The sequence below is a fragment of the Furipterus horrens genome, unplaced genomic scaffold (genome assembly GCF_987537825.1).
Source record: "Furipterus horrens unplaced genomic scaffold, mFurHor1.1.pri manual_scaffold_21, whole genome shotgun sequence".
In the NCBI taxonomy this organism is placed as follows: Eukaryota; Metazoa; Chordata; class Mammalia; order Chiroptera; family Furipteridae; genus Furipterus; species Furipterus horrens.
This window is the reverse complement of record NW_028327191.1, coordinates 2,074,649-2,094,309: the sequence shown is the minus strand read 5'-3', so window position 1 is coordinate 2,094,309 and position 19,661 is coordinate 2,074,649. Positions and strand designations below refer to the sequence as shown.

The window sequence follows — 19,661 nt, the reverse complement described above, 5'->3', positions numbered from 1 at the left end:
AGGACAGAGAGCTCTGTGCCTGTGACAGTGGCGTCCGCCCAGGGCGCGGCCTTTCCCGGGGGCGGGGGCGGGAGTGTGCTGCCCGCGGCTCCTTGTTGTCTTGTCTGGGCTTCGGGACCAGGGTGCCCAGACGAGTCCCCTGGTGGCCGGTACCCGAGGACGTGCCATCCGCCTGGCAACGCCTGTCACCACCTCTGTTCACTCATTGCCCGTTGTCTGGGAAGCCCTTCTCACACCTGGACACACAACCTGTGCACAGGCTCCAGCTCCTCTTTCTTCCTGCTGTGTCTTAGGAACATCCTCGTGTCTTAGGAACATCCTCGTGTTTTTATTGCAAGTGTTTTTAACCACTCATTCCTGGATTTCCAGGCATTTTCTTCATTCCTTCATTCCTGCACCCCAGTGTAGTTACTCTGCGTCCACCATCCTCTGGGTGACGCAGAGCAGACTTGGTGCTGGGCTGTTACAGCGGATGACGTAAAGAGGGGACAGTTTTCTTCATACAAATGATACTAAGCTTTGGAGCTCAGTATCAATAACAGCAAAGACGGGACGAAAACTCGGCACGTCCTGGACGCTCCTCCACAGATGGGTTCTGGTGGTTGTTATGGAGTCGGAGCCTGTCTTTTACGTCAAGTGTTTCGGTTTTGTGCTTTGGGGGGTCATGGGACAGGGGCTCTTTCTGATCACCTGTAAGAACCTAAGTCCGTCACTGGCACATGGTAGGGTTAGACTCAGTTACAGAAAAAGCTGACCGTATAGAAAAAGCGAACTTTTTTTGTTTGTATCACAAATCTATCAGTTATGCTGTGCTTTATTTAGAAAGCTAAGTTTTCACATTAACCATTTGGACATTAAAATGTACCTGGGCTTTCCCTGGCCAGTGTGGCTCAGTTGGAGCATTGTCCCGTAGACCAAAAGGTTGCAGGTTCGATTCCTGGTCAGGGCACATGCCAAAATTGCTAATTCAGTCCCTGGTTGGTGCGTGTACAAGAGGCAGCTGACCGAGGTCTCTCTCCCTCTCTCTCCCTCTCTTCCTTCTCTTTAAAATTAATAAGCATGTCCTCGGGTGAGGATTTTTTAAAATGTACCTGTGCTCCAAAGAACCCTAGACTTAATGTAGAAAACCTCTGTGGTAAAACACATTGATTTTTATGAAGTTGAAAATAAACGGAGCCTGCGACGGGGGCTGGTGAAGGGCAATGTAAAGACGGGGATCTGAGAAAAGGGTTAGGAGTCCTGGGAGGGAATCACCCGAACTCCAGAGAAATGTCTTCTTCCCAAGTCATTTCTTTGTGAGCCCAAACGCGCTGCAAGAACCCCTGAGTGTCCGGTCCCGGGCGCACAGCCACGCTGTCCTGGGACAGTCCTTTCTGCCAGCATGCAGCCTGTCTCTGGGAAGGGTCCCCTCGCCGCGTGCTCGGAAGCCCCCCGTCCGGACTGTTGCCATCACTGTTGGCTGCAGCGGCGTCTGTGGCGAGTCGCACCGGACACCCCAGCACCGAGTGGCAGTTGCCATTCACCGCCGTTCTCAGCTCTTGGTCTCTGTCCCTCCCTTGGTGATCTCGCCCCCTTCTCACCAGACTGGGAGCATCCTTCTTGCTCCTGCACTTGCGGGATGTAACAAAGGCCTCCGATGCCCTCACTGCCCGTCGGCACCTGTAGGTGCTGTTTGTGAAAACTGACAGCTCAAAGCCAAGGGCGACCTTAGTGGTCGCCAGTCCACAGCCGTGTTCCTGCTGCTGTTTTATTGGGGGCCCTCACTGCTGCTGATTTTTTGTTTGTTTTTAGAGAGAAATGGGGGCAGGGAGGGAGAAAGACAGGGAGGAAGATTGATGTGATAGAGAAGCATTGATCCGTTGCCACTCGTACACGCCCAGAGCAGGGACCAAACCCACAACCTAGGCCTGTGCCCAGACCGGGAATCGAACTGGCGACCTTTTGCTTTGCGGGAGGACACCGACCAACTGAGCCACATCCGCCAGGGCTGCTTCTGAATTTTGAGATAGATAACCACTGGAATCGGCTCTCATTAGAATTATTTAAGATCTTTCAAAAATGTTCTTTGTGAGTATTTTTAATGTCCTGGTTATAATTATAGAATATGTGGATTTTAGTTTGCAGTTAACATGTTTCGAACATTGCCACCTTCCTCCAATCCTACGGGAGCGGAATTTGACCCAGAGGAAGACGAACCAACGTTAGAAGCAGCCTGGCCTCACCTACAGGTACTGAACTTGGGACTGCGCCAGAAACAGGCGGTGGTTAAGTGCGTGTGTTCGTGGGGTCTTCCTTACTCAGGTGCAGCAGCCCAAGGCCCGCCCCCCCCCCCCCAGCTGATTGCAGGCGGACCTCTGGTCACTAGCAGCATAGGCCTGGCACACGTGTGTGTACGTGGAAGTGTTGCAACAGACTGAGTGGATGCTGTATCTCAACAACAGAGATACGAAGTTGTCCCCATGCTTTTTATGGGAACAACCACTTTGCTGATGGCCTGGAGGACTCACACAGACATCTCCCAGTTTGGGGTACTTAGGTTTAGTGTGCACCTGTTCTGTGCCCCAAAGCTCAGTTGGGAGATCTGGGTAGTCCTAGGAGGGGAGATGGGGAGCGCGGAGAACCCGGGAGGGAGCCGGGAGGGGACCAGACAGAAAAGGAGGGCAGAGCGCTCCCTCTCACGGCATCGGGTGCCTGCTCGCTGACCCGTCCCAGCTCCCTGTCCCCCTGCCTCTGCCAGGACACGGGGAGCTGACAGGCTGCAGTCCCACTCAGACTTTGGTTGTAGCCTGGCTTGTGGCTATTATGCACTGGTCTCCAGGCAGCGTAATTTAAAGCGTTGGTGACATCAGCATGGAAATCATTTTGTTTAAATGCCCTTTACGGAGATAGTCTGTGGTTCTTAGCCAAGTGACACAATTACTGTCGTCAATTACAGTTAAATTAGGCCACATAAGTTGGCCTTGAGTCTGTAGATATATGGCTTCTTAAGGCTAGTATTTGCAGACAAAGATTCAGCTCATGGTGTATGTTTAATCTTCATTTAATAAAATACCATATTTTTTGACTCAGTTTTTTTTTCCCTCCTAGCTCGTTTATGAATTTTTCTTAAGATTTTTAGAATCTCCAGATTTCCAACCTAATATAGCGAAGAAATATATTGATCAGAAGTTTGTATTGCAGGTAGGTACAAATTAGTTGAAACTACAAAAGCCCTAATTGACAGAGACAATCTCAAGTCACTAAGTGTCTTTTTCTTCTTGAAGCTTTTAGAGCTCTTTGACAGTGAAGATCCTCGAGAGAGAGATTTTCTTAAAACTACCCTTCACAGAATCTACGGAAAATTCTTAGGCTTAAGAGCTTACATCAGAAAACAGATAAATAATATATTTTATAGGTAAGTCAGTGTGGTGACATTTCTCTTTTCGCATGGTGATGCTCGTTTTCGTACTTCTCCCCACACCCTCTTTCCTTTGACAAGTGACCAGGTGGCCCTGGTCTGCACCCGCGTCCCTGCAGGGCTGGGGCTGGCCCGTCCCCGTCCCCATGGCCCGCTCCCACACCTCACCACAGACCTCCCTTGCTGCAGTTTTTACGAAAGCCAGCGGCTCCCTCTGGAATGCAGGGGGGCGATCTGTCAGAGCCGGCTCCTTCTTCCTCCTGCAGCGCCCTTGCTCTTCCCCGTGGCCCCTCAGGGAAGGCAGGAGTGAATCTTGAGGAAATCTCAGACCTGAGACTTAACGTTCGAGGTTTGGAGACTCCCTGTGCACCCTGTTGGGGGCAGCACATGGAGGCCAGGCAGCTTTCAGTGGTCACAGCTGCGCCTAGGCCTGCAGGCCCACGGGGACACAGGCCGGGGACTGGCCGCAGAGTACGTGGGGGAGGGCGCGGCCCCGCAGCTCACCGGGGAAGGTTCCCTAATGTCCCAGGTGTGGTGTTCACCTTGACCCCTTGATGCCGGCCTCCCCTCCCAGTCTCAGCATCCCTCTGACATCCCTTTGTCTCTGCCACCACCTCCGAGTCGCACGTCGATGGGTGCCCTTTGGGGAACAGGTGCTATGTCCTGGGCGGGGCCCTTGGCCCCGCAGGTCAGGCCTCCTTATCGGCCACTTCCCCAGTCGGCTCCAGCTCCTTCCACACCACCACCTGGCAGCCTGCTTTGATCTCCTGCGACGGCCTTTTCCACCAGCCCTTCTCCCCGACCTCCCAGGCTTCCGGAAACATCTCACCGGGAAAGCCTCCCTGTGAGGGCAGGCTTCGTGCCGGCCGCGCTGGTGCACAGCGTAGTGACAGCCTGTGCCCAGCCCTGGTGGCACCACATGAATGTTGACAGGTAAAATGGTTACTGCTCCCCCCTGGCCCTGGAAGGGTCACGACATCAGGAGTATACTATGTGAGTCCTGGCTTCTTGGGCAGACGTACACTCAGGCTCCTGGCTGCAGGGCAGCTCAAGGCAGTGCCGGGTCCCAGCGGTGATGGGCGCGGCGTGCAGGCCCCTCTGCGCGGGGGCTGAGCAGCGGTGCCAGAGTGAGAATGGCGGCCCCGGCGTCGCCTGGAGAGGGCGGCCAGCGCCCTGCGCAGGCCAGGCGGGTCCCTTAGACACCCTGACCAAGCAAGGGGGAAGAACAGGGCCAAGGTGGATGGGGGGACGAGACCAGCAGCCTCTCTGGGGAGTCTGTCCCCAGTTCCTCACGTGCTGTCACCAGCCTGGCCCTGGCACACAACCCAGGCCTTGCAGTCCCCCCGTCCCGCGCTCCCGCGCTCCTCAGCGTCTCATCCTCTGCCTTGCCTTCACACTTGGTGCGGCGCTCCAAGGGCAGAGGCTTCCCGCGGGGGGTGGCTTCCGTCTGAGCTCCTTCCAGGTCCCCCAGGCCCATGTTTACAGCCACTCAGTCAGTGACGTCATGTTTCTGGTGCCTGGCCCTGCTCTGTGTTCTTGGTGTTAACAAGATCATTACTCGGCTGATGTCGTTACCTATCAAAACATAATATACACGCATGTTATTTAAACAAAGGAGAGGTACAATTTAAATTCCAGTCTTTTAGGTCTAAAATTAAAGCTCCCCCCAGAGTAGGTTTTTTGTTCTTAAACATAAGTTTTGTTCAGATAACAGAATCACAGATCAGCACTCGCATTTAAGAAACAGAAAATGTCTCATACCTTAACCTTAACTTAGTAACTGAAATACTTAAGTAGCTTATTATCGAAAAGTCACCACACATAGTTTAGTTCCGTTCTCATTAAAGGCTCGGTGCGAGAGAGTGGCATTGTTCTTTTATTTTTCAGTAGTTTTTTCTATAATTATCATTCTTGATACATACGACCAGCAGTAAGTGTGTCGTGTAGATTCCATAATTGCTTGGGTCTGCACCCCAACAGCAGCCCCCTCACTCCACATGAGGAGCACCTGGGGAGCAGCCCTGGGAGAAGCCGCTGCGCCTTACGGGGGGGGCGGCCATTGCGGGGCGCTTGCCTCCGCTGCTAACAGCGTTCATGGCGAGCTCCTGTGTCTACAGTTCCTCATTCTCATCCGCAGTTTTAAGGTGGGTTTTAAAGAGAGTTCTAGAAACCCGTAATGCCTGCTTTGGCAAACAGAGGACCCCGAAGGTTAGGTGGCTCTGGTGAGGCTGGGCTTCAGCCCCCTGTTGCGTATCAGACCACCCCACATCTAAGTGGCTGAGAACCAGGTTATTCTTGCTCCCGTGTCTGACCTGTGCTGGGCTCCGTGCACAGTTCTGCACGCGGTGTCCACGAGGGCTGGGCTGGCCGCCGTGGCGTGGGGCGGTGCCACCTGTGGGGCCCACAGCGGCTCCGCGGGGCGGGCCGCCGGGTGTCCAGGCCGCGGCCGGCAGTGACGCAGACCTCCGCCCTGAGTACTGGTCCCAGCGCCTCCTGCTCGGACTCAGGGAGAGGACGGGGGTCCACCTCTAAATAGGACAGCAGGCCGCGTCCTGCAGGGGGGGGCAGCAATCCCGGGGTCCAGTCTGGAGACCGTCTGTCTGTGACAAGCAGTTTCCAGAGTCCTAACTTCCTTTTTGCTGGAAGAGTGAGCAACCCCCCAGACTGCTCTGCATGGACCTCCAAGGCTTCCCTCCCATTCCACACCCAGCTTTTTTGTCTCCGCTGGAAAAGTAAGAAGGAAAACTATACTTATTTCCTCTTTCTTTATACCTACTTCAAATAGGGTTAAACTAATTAAAGGTTAAGGAAATAGTAAAGTTGACTTAGGAAAACAAAATGGCTTATAGCTAAAAGCCATCCTTATTTAAACATTAAAGCTGGCGGAGACGGGTCAGAAGCGCAGGGGCCACGGTCAGGCGCCTCTGTGCCCGAGGCTCGGGGACCCCCCCCCCAGGGCTGAGGGAGAGGCCTGGTACGGGAAGGTGCTTGGTCGCAGTAGATGCAGAGCTGTAGCTCTGGTCGTTTAAACTGTTCTAAGTATTTCAAACGAGTGAAACGAAAGGGAGCCTTGGGTTGAGTTTCCTGAGTTAAAGCGCTGCCCGGCGTGGCTGCCCTGGAGCCGGCGACTGCTGTGCAGGGAGCTCAGGCCCCGCAGGAAGGGCGGTGGCATGGCAGCAAGGGGGTGCCTCTGCCGGTGGCTCGGGGCTTCTGTCCCTGCTCTTCCTTCCTCCAGGCAGCACGGTCCACCCGGGGCGTCCTCGGGCCGACACCAGATTGGCTTCCCCGTTGCTGTGCTTCGCCGGCGTCCGAGCTGGCCTCCAGCCTCGGTGGGCCGCCTCGCCCACCGGACCACCAGCTGCCCGCTCCCCGCTCCAAGTCACAGACCTTTGCCCTGGCCAAAGGGGTTCTCTCCCGACTCCACACCCCCTTTTTAAAAATCTGGGAGTCCTCCCTCGGGGTGCAGTTCAAGCACTGGCCCCTCAGTAAGTGGTCACCTGGGTATAGACATCCATGTGCTAGACCCGTCCTGCAGGGTCACTTTACATCCTGTGGGCGTGCGACCATCTGTTTCCGAACAAGGACAGTGAAATTTGAGTCAGATTCTCTATCCCTCTCAGACTCTTAGTTTTGGCCTAAAGCTGTTCTAAACTAAGTGTTCCTCGGATAGGAACAGGCTTCTGACACTTCTCATTCCGGGCTAGCCCGTGTGGGTTTCGAGTCACCCCAGGCGAGCACACGTGAGCCGGGGGCAGGTCGTCCCTGAGCAGGTCCCTGTGGAAGGAGATGCCTTTCCGTTCTGGGTCTCTGTCCCCGATCATTGTCCCAGGCTTGGTCCCAACGCAGGGGTCTCGGTCCTCAGGCTGACAGTGTGGGAGACCCTGCAGGGAAGCCGCGCAGGAGTGTGGAGTGTCCGAGGGGAGGCCCGCTGGAGGCATCAAAATTAGGACGCCCACTGGTGTTGACGTGCGGCGGGAAGAAGAAGACCACTGGCTGGATAGAGGGTAGATGGGGCGCATCTGATCGTTCAGTGTTGAGTCTGTGGTTGAAACACAGGTGCTCACTGTAAAATCCGTTCAACTCTTTGTTTGAAAACTTTCAAAATAAAAACGGGGAGACTTCCGCGCAGGCTTTGTTCTCTGCTGTCCGGGCGTTCTCCCCGTCCAGGCCACGAGGAGCTTATCTGGTGGCGAGGAACAGTGCCCGAGAAACGTTTCCACAAACATGCTCACCGTTGCCTGGCTGCATGCTCCCCCTCCGAAAGGCGCTGTTGTTTTAATTCAGAGGGTTTTAGTCTTCCCAGCTGTTCTTTCACTAATTCTAAACGACAAATTGCTTTTCCAGGTTTATTTATGAAACAGAGCATCACAATGGCATAGCAGAGTTACTGGAAATATTGGGAAGGTAAGTCATCTCTGTGTTATTGGTAGTGACTGGCTTTAGGCGGCATGCATACCAGGGTGATCCAGCTCCCCGAGTCCAGCTGCCCCCACTCCAGAGCAAGGCCACCTGAGCCGTCCTCCGGGAGAACCTGAATGAGACCGAAGGGGCCCTGAGTTCTCGGATGAGAGTTAGCTCCGTGACAGATGCCTTCCATGTGTATGGTTCCGCAGGTAGACTCCATCCATCTCCTTTACCGCAGGAGCATTACTATGGAAACACAAGTTCAATTATTTTCTCAAGAGCGGTGCTAAAAATAGTTATATTAGAAAGGTTTATAATTGAGACCTGGAAGAATAGATCGTTGTACATTTGGAGAATTGAGTAAACGCCAGTATTTCAGATTGCTTTGATTTTTATAAATTTTTCACATGTATACTTATAAAATAATTAACATTTCAAAAATTTTATCTTAATCCAAGTAAAAGTCTTGCGTGCCATCGCTTCTTAACTGATGACTAAAGATTTGCTGTCAGGCCTCCTGACCCAGTATTTCCCAGAGCACTCGGGGCTCCGTGGCCACAGGAGCTAGAAAGGGCTGTTTCTCCACCTCCTTTCCGGGGGCCCATGCGCATCGCCACTAAAGGCTCTGCAGAATCCTGCAGTGAGAAAACCCGTGCAAAGATTTTACTTATTCATTTTTAGAGAGAGGGGAAGGGAGGGAGAAAGGGAGAGAAACAGCAATCGGTTGCCCCTCGTAGGCGCCCCGACCGGGGACGGAACCCACAGCCCAGCCATGTGCCCTGACTGGGAATCAGGCTGGCGACCTTTCACTCCGCAGGACGGCACCCAGCCCACTGAGTCACACTGCTCAGGGCAAACCCGGGCCATTCCCAAAACTATTCTCGCTCTTCCAGGTATAATTTGAAACAAATGTTAGTTCTCGCGGAGAATTCTGTTTTGAGTAGTGTCCACACGCTCGGCGGGTCTCTGCCCCTCAGGAGAGCGTAGGGAGCGGTGGGGTGGGTGCCCCGTACGGGCTGTACGGCCTGGGGCAGGCTCCCTGCCCTTCGTGCCTGTCCCCTTTCCTGCGAACTGGGAAGACACTTCTGCTCGCCGGCGAGGCTGTCAGGCGGGGGGAGCTGGGGGCAGTGTCTGGCACAACCATGTCCCCCACACAGCCGCCTCCCGTGGCTCGGCCCGGTTACTTTGCCCTTCCAGAAGCGGGGTCTGACCCTGAGGGGCCCCCCCGTGTGAGTGAGCACAGCATCCCTGATGGCCATGTACGGCAGCCCTGCCTGCAGCACGCATGTCCCCGAGACTGGCGAGCGGCGGGGCCGCGCTTTAGGAGGTGCCGTAGCTGCCCTGTAGCACTTGGGGACAGGTACCTGCACCTGCCTCGTTATGGACCCGCAGGAGTACACTGCTTGATGTTAGAAGCAGGAACTTCGATTTGCAGGTTGAGAGTAAGACCCCCATCCCCACCCCCACCCCATTCTTTGCTGAAGGAAACCGGTTTCTTGGTGACGGTTAACCGAGGCCATTCTGTGCACTCAGACTCTGTTGTCAGGATTAGAATAACGAGCCAACTTTCCTCCTGGGAAGTAAATTCCTGAAGACGGCGGAAGGCTGGAGAAGGTGCTGGGAGTGGCACCCGGGGGTCCGAGGGCGTAGGTCCTGTCCCCAGAGGCTCCTGTTCTGCATAATACCCTGCAAACCCCAAATTCTAAAATTACCCACTAGTTACGAAGGTAAAGCTGACCGTGCTTCCTTGGAGTTTTGGTTTTCTGCGGATAGCCTCCTTTCCTCTGTAGCATATCTTTGCTTGCTAGTTTTCATGCTGAAAACAAAAATGGAAAGGAAAACAGCAACTAGACCTGGAACTTCAAAGGATTCAGACTTTGCGTGAATTCTGTTTTCACAGTATAATTAATGGATTTGCCTTACCCCTCAAAGAAGAGCACAAGATTTTCTTACTGAAGGTGTTGCTGCCTTTGCACAAAGTGAAGTCCCTGAGCGTCTACCACCCCCAGGTAAGGCCCTCTCCGCTGCCCTCCCTGCGCGATGCCCACACGGTCCCATCCAGCCCCTTTCCTGGGAGGGCTTCCTGTCCTAGACCTCGGGAGCCCTTGGGCGTCAGGGCTCTGGCAGTAAATGAAAGGGGCAAGGGGAGTCCTTCTCAATAAAGTCAGAAAAATCCCAGGGACGGAGAACTTGAAGCTGAGTTTTAGGCAGAGAGAAGGGAGTGACGAGCTCTGTGAAGAGCCGAGGAGGACTTTGCAGAGGACGGTTGTCTGCGGGAGCGTTTAAAACTAGTACCTTAAAAAGCCCGTGTGTCCGTGGCCAGTGAAAAGGTTTATTTTTATAAACTGGATTTTTACAACTGTGCGGAAATCTGAATTCCAGTCCTGAGGAGTGGGTGTGGTTATGAACCGCTGCGTGGACCCGGGAGGTCGGTTTCTCCTTCACTTCGGCTCTGAGTCCGTGCAGACAGCCCGCGGCCAGGCTGACGGGGCGCGCCGAGGGCCGGGGCTGGTTCCCCGCAGCCGGTGCGGGGTGGGGGGTGGGGGGCGTAGGATAAGTTACAGAAAGTACAGCTGACCCTTGAACAACACACGTTTGAACTGCGCCAGGTCTGCTGGGCGAGGACTTTTTCCAGTTGACCCACGCGATTCAGACCCATGGTGGTTGGGGACCCTCACGTGCGGGGGGCTGGCTTGAGTGCCATGTGCATTTTTAGCTGCATGGGCATTGGCCCCTGTTCAAGGGCCAGCTGTGTTCTTCAGCTAACCCTGATGGCATTGGCTTCCTGGGAAGCATTTTGCTCCGAGTTTTTCTCTGATTGCTTTCACTGCTATTAACTGGTAAGATCTTTACGTTCAGCGTGGTCGATATATTAATTGTTCTGTGTTGGAAATTAATAGTTCAGACTTAAGATGGAACCAGATTTACTCAGCTGTCAGATTACTTGTTAATTTCAGAAAAGCAGACCCCAAGAAAGATCCCCATCGAGCCTGGGCCGACGCACTGACGTGAGCCCAGAGGCCGCTCCCGGTTCCCTCGGCTCTCCCTGGCGCCCCTGCAGTTGCCGAGGGAGGAGAATCACTGCCGGCCGGCACGGGGCCTCCTGCGGGCGCCCAGGCGGCTGCTGAGCGCGTCAGACCCTGTGTCGGCGAAGGGAGGTCCTAGAAACAGCGGGTGTCCGTGTTGGAACGAAATGCTGACGCTTCTCCCCTTACTTGTCAGCTGGCGTACTGCGTCGTGCAGTTCCTGGAGAAGGACAGCACGCTCACGGAGCCAGTAAGTGCCCCGCCCCGCCCCGCCCACGCCACGCCACGCCTCCCCGCCCGCCCACGCCACGCCCAGCCCCCGCCCCTCCCCGCCCAGCCCACACCACGCCCCGGTCCGCCCACGCCCCGCCCACGCCCCCGCCCCGCTCAGGACACAGCCGCCCAGCGCCCCCGCTGAGTTACAGGCCTGCCGAGCACGCCGGTCCGCGCGGGCCTTGCTGGCTTTGCGGGCGCCATCCGTTTAGTTTAGTGGCAGGGCCCTTGGTCGCAGTGATGATTTCCGCCACAGTTGTCCCCTTGTTCCTCGTGGGACTTGGAACGCAGAGCGCTGGGCGCTCGTTGTCGCTGGTTCCCCCCTCTCGGTTCAGCAACACGGCTGACTGGCTTCCGTCCGCGGGACAGCAGCGGGGCCCAGAACGGGGGTGCCGGGCAGGCTTCCCCGTCTGCAGAGCCGCGTCCACGCCGGGGCGCCGCTGTCTGCTGACCCCCGCACCAGCAGGGGCGCGCGCTGCTGCCGTCGGTGTTTAGCTGGTCCGTCTCTCAGCGTTTTGTCTATGAGACACGAGGCTCTCGTGGCCTAGATCCGCAGAGGCGGGCGCGGCAGCGCCAGGGCGGGCGTTCGCAGGCACGTCTCTGACAGCTTTACTGAGATGTAGTTCACGTACGGCAGAATGCACCCGCGTAATGTGCACGGTTCACTGCGTTTTGGTATGTTAAGTTTTTTTAATTTTTTAAGTTTTTATAGAGGGAGGAAGAAAGAGAGAGACATCGCTTCGTTGTTCCCCTTACTTATGCATTCATTGGTTAATTTTTTTTTTAATCAGGCAATGGATTTGTTGAGGGAAAAGGGGAAGGGGGTGATGGGGATGGGGACTCCCGGTCCTCCCCATGGGCCCGTAGGAGTCCCCAGTGGATTCTCACACATTACCTCGCCGGGGATCGAACCTGCAACCTTGGTTATCGGGATGGCATTCTAACCAACTGAGCTTCCTGACCAGGGATCAACTTCTTAAATTGTGGTAAAATGCTCGGAACGTAAACTCTGCTGTTTTAGGTGTACGTACAGTTCATTGGCATTAATGACGCTCACAGAGCTGTGCAGCTGCCACCACGGTCTCCAGCCCTTCGTCACCCCCCAAACAGAAACTGCACCACTGACCACAGACGCCCTGTGCCCCTCCCCCAGCCGCTGGTAACTTCCATTGGCCTTTCCGGCTCTGAATTCCCCACTCCAGGGCCTCAGAGTGAGTCAGACAGGGCTTGGCCTTCTGTGGCTGGCCTTCCCCGCAGTGTAATGGCAGCAGGTGCCCGAGTTTCGTTCCTTGTTGTGGCTGAATACTATTCAGGTGGATGGGTGGGCCAGGCTTTGTCTGTCATTCATCTGTCCACGGACACTTGAGTTGTTGCCACATTTGGGGCACTGTGAGTAGCGCTGCTGTGAACGTGGGTGTGCAGATACCTCTTCAGCCGTCTGCTGTTAGTTCCTTTGGTTTACACCCAGGAGTGCAACTGCCGATCACACCCCTAATTCTGGGTTCCGCTCTTTGAGGAACCCCCCCGGCTGTGTTTCCCTCAGCGGCCGCACCGGGTTGCGCTCTCACCGATAGCGTCTCCACGTCCGCGCCAGCACCTGGTGTCTCCTGCTTCCTGATTCTGGCGGGTGTGGGCTGGCGTCCGCTGTGGCTGGGGCTGCATTTCCCTGGGGACTGATGATGCCAGCACCTTCCCATGTGCATGGCGGAGTCTGCGTGTCTTCTTCGGAGACACATCTTCCAATCCATTGCCCATCTGTAATCGGGCTGTTTTTTACTCTTGAGTAACAAAGTAAAAAGTACTAGGTACCAGTTTAAAGGTTTGAGTACTCTTTTTTAAAAAGTTGCTTCTGGAATAGGAAGGGAAGTATTGTGATTCCTGAGTCTCTTCGGTCCCTTCGGCAGACTCTCCGCTTCCTTGTGAAACTCCATGAAGCAGCCCTACGACTGTATTCCTGTGTGAGCCTGCCTTCGCACCCCTGCTTTCTGTTAGGCTTCCACATGGTGGGCGCACGCCCCCATCTCACCCATGAGTTCAGGAGCGGCCCAGATCGCGTCCCTCAGCCGCTGCCTGCAGAGGCCCAGGGTAGCCCCCTTCCCGGGGACGCGTCCTTGCACCGTGACCCTGGGGGTCCTCACGCCTCCCTCAGCTCTGACGGTGGGGAAGCTCCCAAGGAAGGGAACCAAATCTTACCAGACCTCATACGAAACGAAGTATCTACTCCAGTGTGGAGTAAAGACCTATTATCTCTGTCTTCCTTAACCGAACTAAGACGCACACTGACGTGGAGAAAGAAAGGGGGTGGCACGAGTAACTTTCTGGCACAAAGAGTTTTTTAAAAGCCTTAATATTGTTCTCCAGTGTTGGCACATCCTAACGTGAATTCTTCTGTTTGAGGGTCTTCTCCAAACCGAAGGGTGAGAGTTTTTACTGAACAGAGTAATATGTGAAGAAAGTATAACACACCCGCATCCCATTTTCTGCTTCAAAAATAAAAAAGCAACAAGAATAGGGAAGGAGAGAAAGCAGAGCGTTCTTTTCTGACTTCGCTCCGTGCGCGTTGCCCTAGATGCAGGGTCTGCCGCAGCTCCCCAGCATCCCGCAGAGCTGAACCCTAACCTGCCCCACTGTTCACTGGCACCCGCGATGATGTGAAAGCTGATCGGGTTCACACATGTTTGTAGTTCCCACTAAGAAAGCTTACGTGACTTTGCAGGAGAGAGAGCTTTTCACTGCGGTTGTCAAAGAGCAGGTGAGACGTGGTACGCTGGCCTCGGCGGGGCCCCTCCCGCCCCAGCACAGGGAGGAGAGTCGGATCTGGCGGGTGCACACCACCAGTCCCCAGGATTCCCCCCCAGAGCACCTCGTTTCTTAACTCCCTGCAGCGCAGATGATGTAATGAACAGTACTCGCTTGACTGTGGGAAGTAGATTTAATTGTCTGCACAGTAGAAACGTTCAGACCTTCCCCTCAATCAGTCCCCTTCTCTGAAGGCATGTGTTATGAAGATACCAGTGCCCTTCTGTCCCTGAGCACTGAAAGCCTGCGGCCAACCCGACGCGGGGGTGGGCTTGCGAAGGCACGCACCCCACCCGCTCGGCAGCCACGGGCAGCACGTGGCGCTCCCGTGCCCGCATCCAGGGCACGCCTGAAGTCCGTGTGTGTCCAGGCTCCACAACTTTTATTTTTAATCCTCACGCGAGGACATGCTCACTGATACTAGAGAGAGAGGAAGGGAGAGAAAGAAACGTCGATGTGAGAGAGACATCGAACAGTTACTTCCCACGTGTGCCTGACCCAGGGACTGAACCCGCAGCCCAGGTGTGTGCCTGGGATGATGTTCCAACCAACCAGGCCACCCGGCCAGGGCCGGGCTCCAGAGTTCTTAAAGTGCGGTCCATTTAGAAGTCCCTTGTTGCTCCCACTTGGAACCTGTGGTTAATGTTTTTGTTTGCAAACTCTGTCGTGCTCGGAAGCGTCTGGGCACATTGCACACCTGCACCGTTGTCAGAACAGCAGCTCATCAGATGGTGACAAATACAGCTGTGTTCTCGTTGCCCACCTGTCCTGTTAGGCCACTGCACAGCCTCGTGGGAACTCTCTCTCCTGGCATGCCAGGTCAGGAGGGGAACTCCCCAGAATGCCAGGCGGGGGCCACTGGCATGCACCCCAGGCTTGCCTGTCCTCTCCAGAGAACGGGTAGCCCGTTGAGTTTGCAAAGAAAAGCCTGTTCTTGTGCTCCCAGAAGGCAGCAGTCATTGTCACCTGGGATTAGCATTCCCAGGGCATTTCTCCAAAATGCTGTCGCACTCTGCAACAGATGGTTATTGATCTGATCATAGGTTGTTCCAGATGGTGTGAAAGTCCAGGGTTGACGCCGATCAATGCTAGAAATAACACCTTTCCAGCGACACTAAGTAGCTACATCAGTGGTTTTGCAGCTCAAATATTAATACGTTCCTCCTGTAAAGCTCCATTTGTCCGGGGACGAGGAGCCGTGGGTCCGTGCCGTGATGTGCACCTCCTGTGTCATAGCAGTGGTTCCGATACGCGCGGAGTACAGTAGGCACTTGGTACATGTCGGTTGAGTTGTTTTGAGCAAAAAGTAGGAGGAAAAACATTAAATGATGCATGTTTTAAAATAACTGCTTTTAAAGACAGTTGTGTTGTAAATTATGTCAGATGTCAAAACTAGGAGTAGTTTCTGTTTTATAAAGTGCAGTTTAAAAGATTGTCCAGGAGCCTGAATGCCAAAAGCATCGAAACAGAATTGCTCCGAACGGATGCTGGTCACGGCACCGCGTTTCTCAGCACAGTGTGATTAAAAGGCTGGCCTGCTAAGTAGTGAGCCGGTGACCTTCGGGGTGCACGTGGCCCGGGTGGAGCCGCTGGCCAGTCTGCACAAGCCGACACTGCGGCAGCTTCCGCGGCGCCCCTCCTGCGGGGGGCCGGGTGGTAGTTTCCGGGCTACACGGTGCTTTAGAGCAGTGGGTCACGGTCACCGAAGAGCGTGTGCTTGTCCGTGGGTGCCAGCTCTGGCTGGGCTCTTCTAGACGTGAGACGGCCAGACTCCGAACATACGATACTCTGCACGGTCAGATCAGGCGCTTTGGGGGGACAGTGTTCACTGTTCTGATTGTGGTGGGAAATTTGGAAGCTATAGGAATGTGGGAGAGAAGGAAAGATTGGCCCTGGCCGGTGTGGCTCAGTGGACTGAGCGCCGGTCTGCGAACCAAAGGGTCACCAGTGCAATTCCCCAGCAGGGCACAGGCCTGGGCTGCCGGCCAGGTCCCCAGTGGGGGACGTGTGAGAGGCAGCCACACGTTGATGTCTCTCTCTCTCTCTCTCTCTCTCTTTCTCTCTCCCTCCTCCTCCCTCTAAAAATAAACAATTAAAGTTTTTTTAAAAAAAGAAAGAAAGATCACCCAGCAGAAACTACCTGCCTGACTTGGACAAGGAGTGAAACGTCTAACACCCACATGTCAGGAAGCCACTGCCATGGGACGGACCGTGCCTCCGTCAGGGCGGGTCACGCAGAAGCTTGTAGATGGGGTCCTAGCTGTGGCCCCACTGCCGCACACGCTCTGCGGGCCAGCGGTCCCCAGGCAGCCGTGTGGATCTCATAATCAAGTCCTCGCAGCAGACCCGGGAGGGGGGCGGCGGCCGTGCCCCTGGTCTTTGGTGAGGACTCTGAGGCAGCAAGCGTTGGTGACCAGGCCAAGGTCACGCGCACAGAAGACCCTGGTCCCTGCACAGCCCCATGCGGCATGAGCTAATAACACCAGCTTGTTTCATGTCCTTGTCATGTGTTAGCACCACTGAAAACACTGTATATACCCACAGTGTCTGTATGATTGTGTATAAACATATACCAGTGGTTAGTAATTGGAGAGAGAACTGGATTCTGTGCATGTGTAGGTGCCGCCAGCAGTTTACTTTTTTAAGTATATTTTATTGATTGTGCTGTTACAGTTGTCCCATTTTATCCCCTTTGTCTCCCTCTGCCTGGTACCTCCCTTCCCTCCAGCAATTTCCCACCCCACCCCCCTTAGCTCATGTCCATGCGTCGTGCATATAAGTTCTTCGGCTTCTCCATTTCCTATACTGTTCTTAATGTCTCCCTGTTTATTTTGTACCTAGCAGTTCATGCTTCTTAGTCCCTGCACTTTGCCCCCTTTCTCCCCCTCCCCCCTCCCCACTGACAACCCTACATGTGATCTCACACCTGTGGTCTGTTCCTGTTCTGGTTGTTGGCTTAGTGTGAGTGTGTGTGTGTGTATTTGGTTTTTGGATTTTTTAGATTCATTTGTGGATAGTCATGAGTTTGTTGTCATTTCACTGTTCATAGTTTTGACCTTTTTTTCCTTAATTAAATCCTTTTAACATTTTATATAATAAGGGCTTGGTGATGATGAGCTCCTTTAGCTTTACCTTGTCTGGGAAGAACTTTATCTGCCCTTCCATCTAAATGATGGCTTTGCTGGATAGAGTAATCTTGGTTGTAGGTCCTTGCTTTTCATCACCTTGGCTACTTCTTGCCAGTCCCTTCTTGCCTGCAAAGTTTATTTCGAGAAACCAGCTGATAGTCTCATAGGCACCCCTTTGTAGGTAACTCTCTGCTTTTCTCCTGCCGCTTTTAAGATTCTCTCTTTATCTTTATCTTGAACCTTTGGCATTTTAATTACAATGTGTCTTGGTGTGGTCCTCTTGGGGTCTAGCTTCTTTGGGACTCTCTGTGCTGCCTGGACTTATATGTCTATTCCCTTCACCAAATTTGGGAAGTTTTCCTTCATTATATTTTCACATAAGTTTTCGATTTCTTGCTCTTCCTCTTCTTCTGGCACCCCCATAATTCGAATATTGGCACATTTAAAGTTGTCCCAGACGTTCCTAAGCCTCTCCTCATTTTTTTCAGTTCTTGGTTCCTCATTCTGCACTGGTCGACTGTTTTTTTCTTCCTTATGTTCCACATCATTGATCTGAACCCCGGTTTCCTTTCCTTCACCATTGGTTTTGTGTGGATTTTCCTCCATTTCGCTTAGCACAGCCTTCACGTCTTCTCTTATGCATTTGCCATAGTCAAGTATATCTGGCAAGCCTGTGACCATCTTTATCACCAGTGTTTTGAACTCTGTGTCCGTTAGGTTATCTATCTCTTCATCTGTTAGGTTGGCTATCTCCTCATCGCTTAGTTCTCCCACTGAAACCTTGATCCGTTCCCCCTTTTGGGCCATACCGCTCTGTCTCCTCATTCTGACAGGCTCCTCTGTGTGTTTGCCTTTGGGTCTTAGGTAGAGCTGTCACTCCTGTTACATTGTAAGGGGCGGAGCCTTAGGGATCTGTCAGTGTGGGGCGACCCCTTTCACCACCCTGTGGTGCTGTCTGGATGAGTATTGCTTCTTTATATCTTTGTTGGACTTCCATGTAGTTCAGTTTCCTGGTAGTTCTGGTAGATTTTGTTTTGAGGTAGATGTGATCTTTCTTATGGTTGTGGAAGGAGGCAAAACGTGTACTTATGCCCCCATCTTGGCCAGAAGTCAGCCCGCGATTTTAGAACTGGCCGCCATGACAGTAAACATGTACAGTTCACATGCAGTGTGTCCGTTGGTCTCTGCTCTCTAAACTGTCCCAACTGCCCTTTTACCTTTTAAAGGAACTGACACCGAAACTGCTCAGAGTGAGTAGGTCTTGTACAGTAACACTGCAGCTCTAAGGTGTATGTACAGTGAGGCCCATTTCTCTCATTATTAAAAGGCCAGGTGGTTATTGACTGAACCACTGTTCCTCCTACAAGGAAAAGCGCACCCCCTTCTTTTACTGCTTTGCAGTGGGAACACGAAAGCAGAACTCGTGGGGGCCGGGCCCCGCAGACGTCACACTCTGTGTGCTGGCTCTTCCGCAGGTGGTCATGGCGCTCCTGAAATACTGGCCAAAGACGCACAGCCCGAAGGAGGTCATGTTCCTCAATGAGCTGGAAGAGATCTTAGACGTGATCGAGCCCTCGGAGTTCGTCAAGATCATGGAGCCGCTCTTCCGGCAGCTGGCCAAGTGCGTCTCCAGCCCGCACTTCCAGGTATGGGCGCGGGGTGCTGAGTGGCTGCAGGGGGGCTCCTGTGGGGGTGACCGCTGACAGGCGTCTGAGTGTGGCCAGTCACGCTGTGCTTCTCCTGGGATTTACTTTAATCATACGTCAAAATAAGATGCTAAGACTTTAATTCTGTAAGATACGCTTTAGTACTTTGTGCCCATCACTGAAAACATCTCTCGGTGAGAACAGTTAAAAATGACTTCTCTGTAAAACTCCGTCGTGACGGTCAGCATGCTCCAAAATGCGTACATCCCTGTTTTCCACAGCTGGCCAAGCAGCCAGTGTTTATACACCAGCTGCGCTGACGGTAAACCTCCCGTTCTGGCGGGCCCTCGTTTCTGACGTTGTGTGCGTCTTTCCCCCTTCGCCCTTTATAAGAACCTCACAGTCCTGATCTTCATCACTGTGGGTCCCAGTCAGGTCACTCCCCGCTTGCTTTTCCCGAATTCCTCCTCAAACTCCTCAAGGCTCCTTCAGAGGTTTTCCCCACTGGCTTTACTCAGCCCCTCTGCCGCCCCGTCCCTGTGTGTCGCTGAGCAGACACCTGCTGGGAACTCGTCGTGAACAAGGGAAAATGGAGGCACAGAAGGAGCAAAGCCTCGCGGTCCGCAGGTGTGTGGTGCCCCGGCGGACGAGGGACACTGTGTCGGCGCAGCTGCCCAGGACACAAGGGGGCGTCCCCTGCTCCCTGCCTCCCGCTGCCCTCGGCCAGCGCCCTCTCCGCTCCCCCTTCCCCACACACAGCACCGCCCGCCCCCCGCCCCGCCACGGGTCCCCACGTGACGTGTTGCTGCCGCCTGGACTGTGAGCCCCACAGAGGCCGGGGCCCTGCCTTGCCTCGCTCCCTGCTGCGCCACGTGCGGATGGGCAGCGGCAGCGGGGAGGGGCCCATTTGACTGTGTCCTCCACACGCAGCCCAGGGCCTGGCACGAACGCCTGCTGAGTACGTGGTGCCACTGTGCCCGGGGCACAA

General features: G+C 54.2%; 1 protein-coding gene across 10 annotated transcripts in view; it reads left to right on the top strand.

The window, feature by feature from the left end:
- The window catches only part of PPP2R5C (protein phosphatase 2 regulatory subunit B'gamma), a 124,493-nt gene that overhangs the window by 87,823 nt on the left and 17,009 nt on the right, over positions 1-19,661 (top strand). For 9 of the 10 annotated variants that reach the window (XM_090265585.1, XM_090265589.1, XM_090265593.1 and 6 more), the window contains 7 exons: positions 2,118-2,228; positions 3,088-3,180; positions 3,264-3,394; positions 7,742-7,801; positions 9,702-9,810; positions 11,024-11,077; positions 18,503-18,673. In XM_090265585.1, coding sequence (XP_090121711.1) covers positions 2,118-2,228; positions 3,088-3,180; positions 3,264-3,394; positions 7,742-7,801; positions 9,702-9,810; positions 11,024-11,077; positions 18,503-18,673 — 729 coding nt within the window. The remainder of the gene's footprint in view (positions 1-2,117; positions 2,229-3,087; positions 3,181-3,263; positions 3,395-7,741; positions 7,802-9,701; positions 9,811-11,023; positions 11,078-18,502; positions 18,674-19,661) is intronic. The other variant, XM_090265586.1, reaches the window with a different exon arrangement.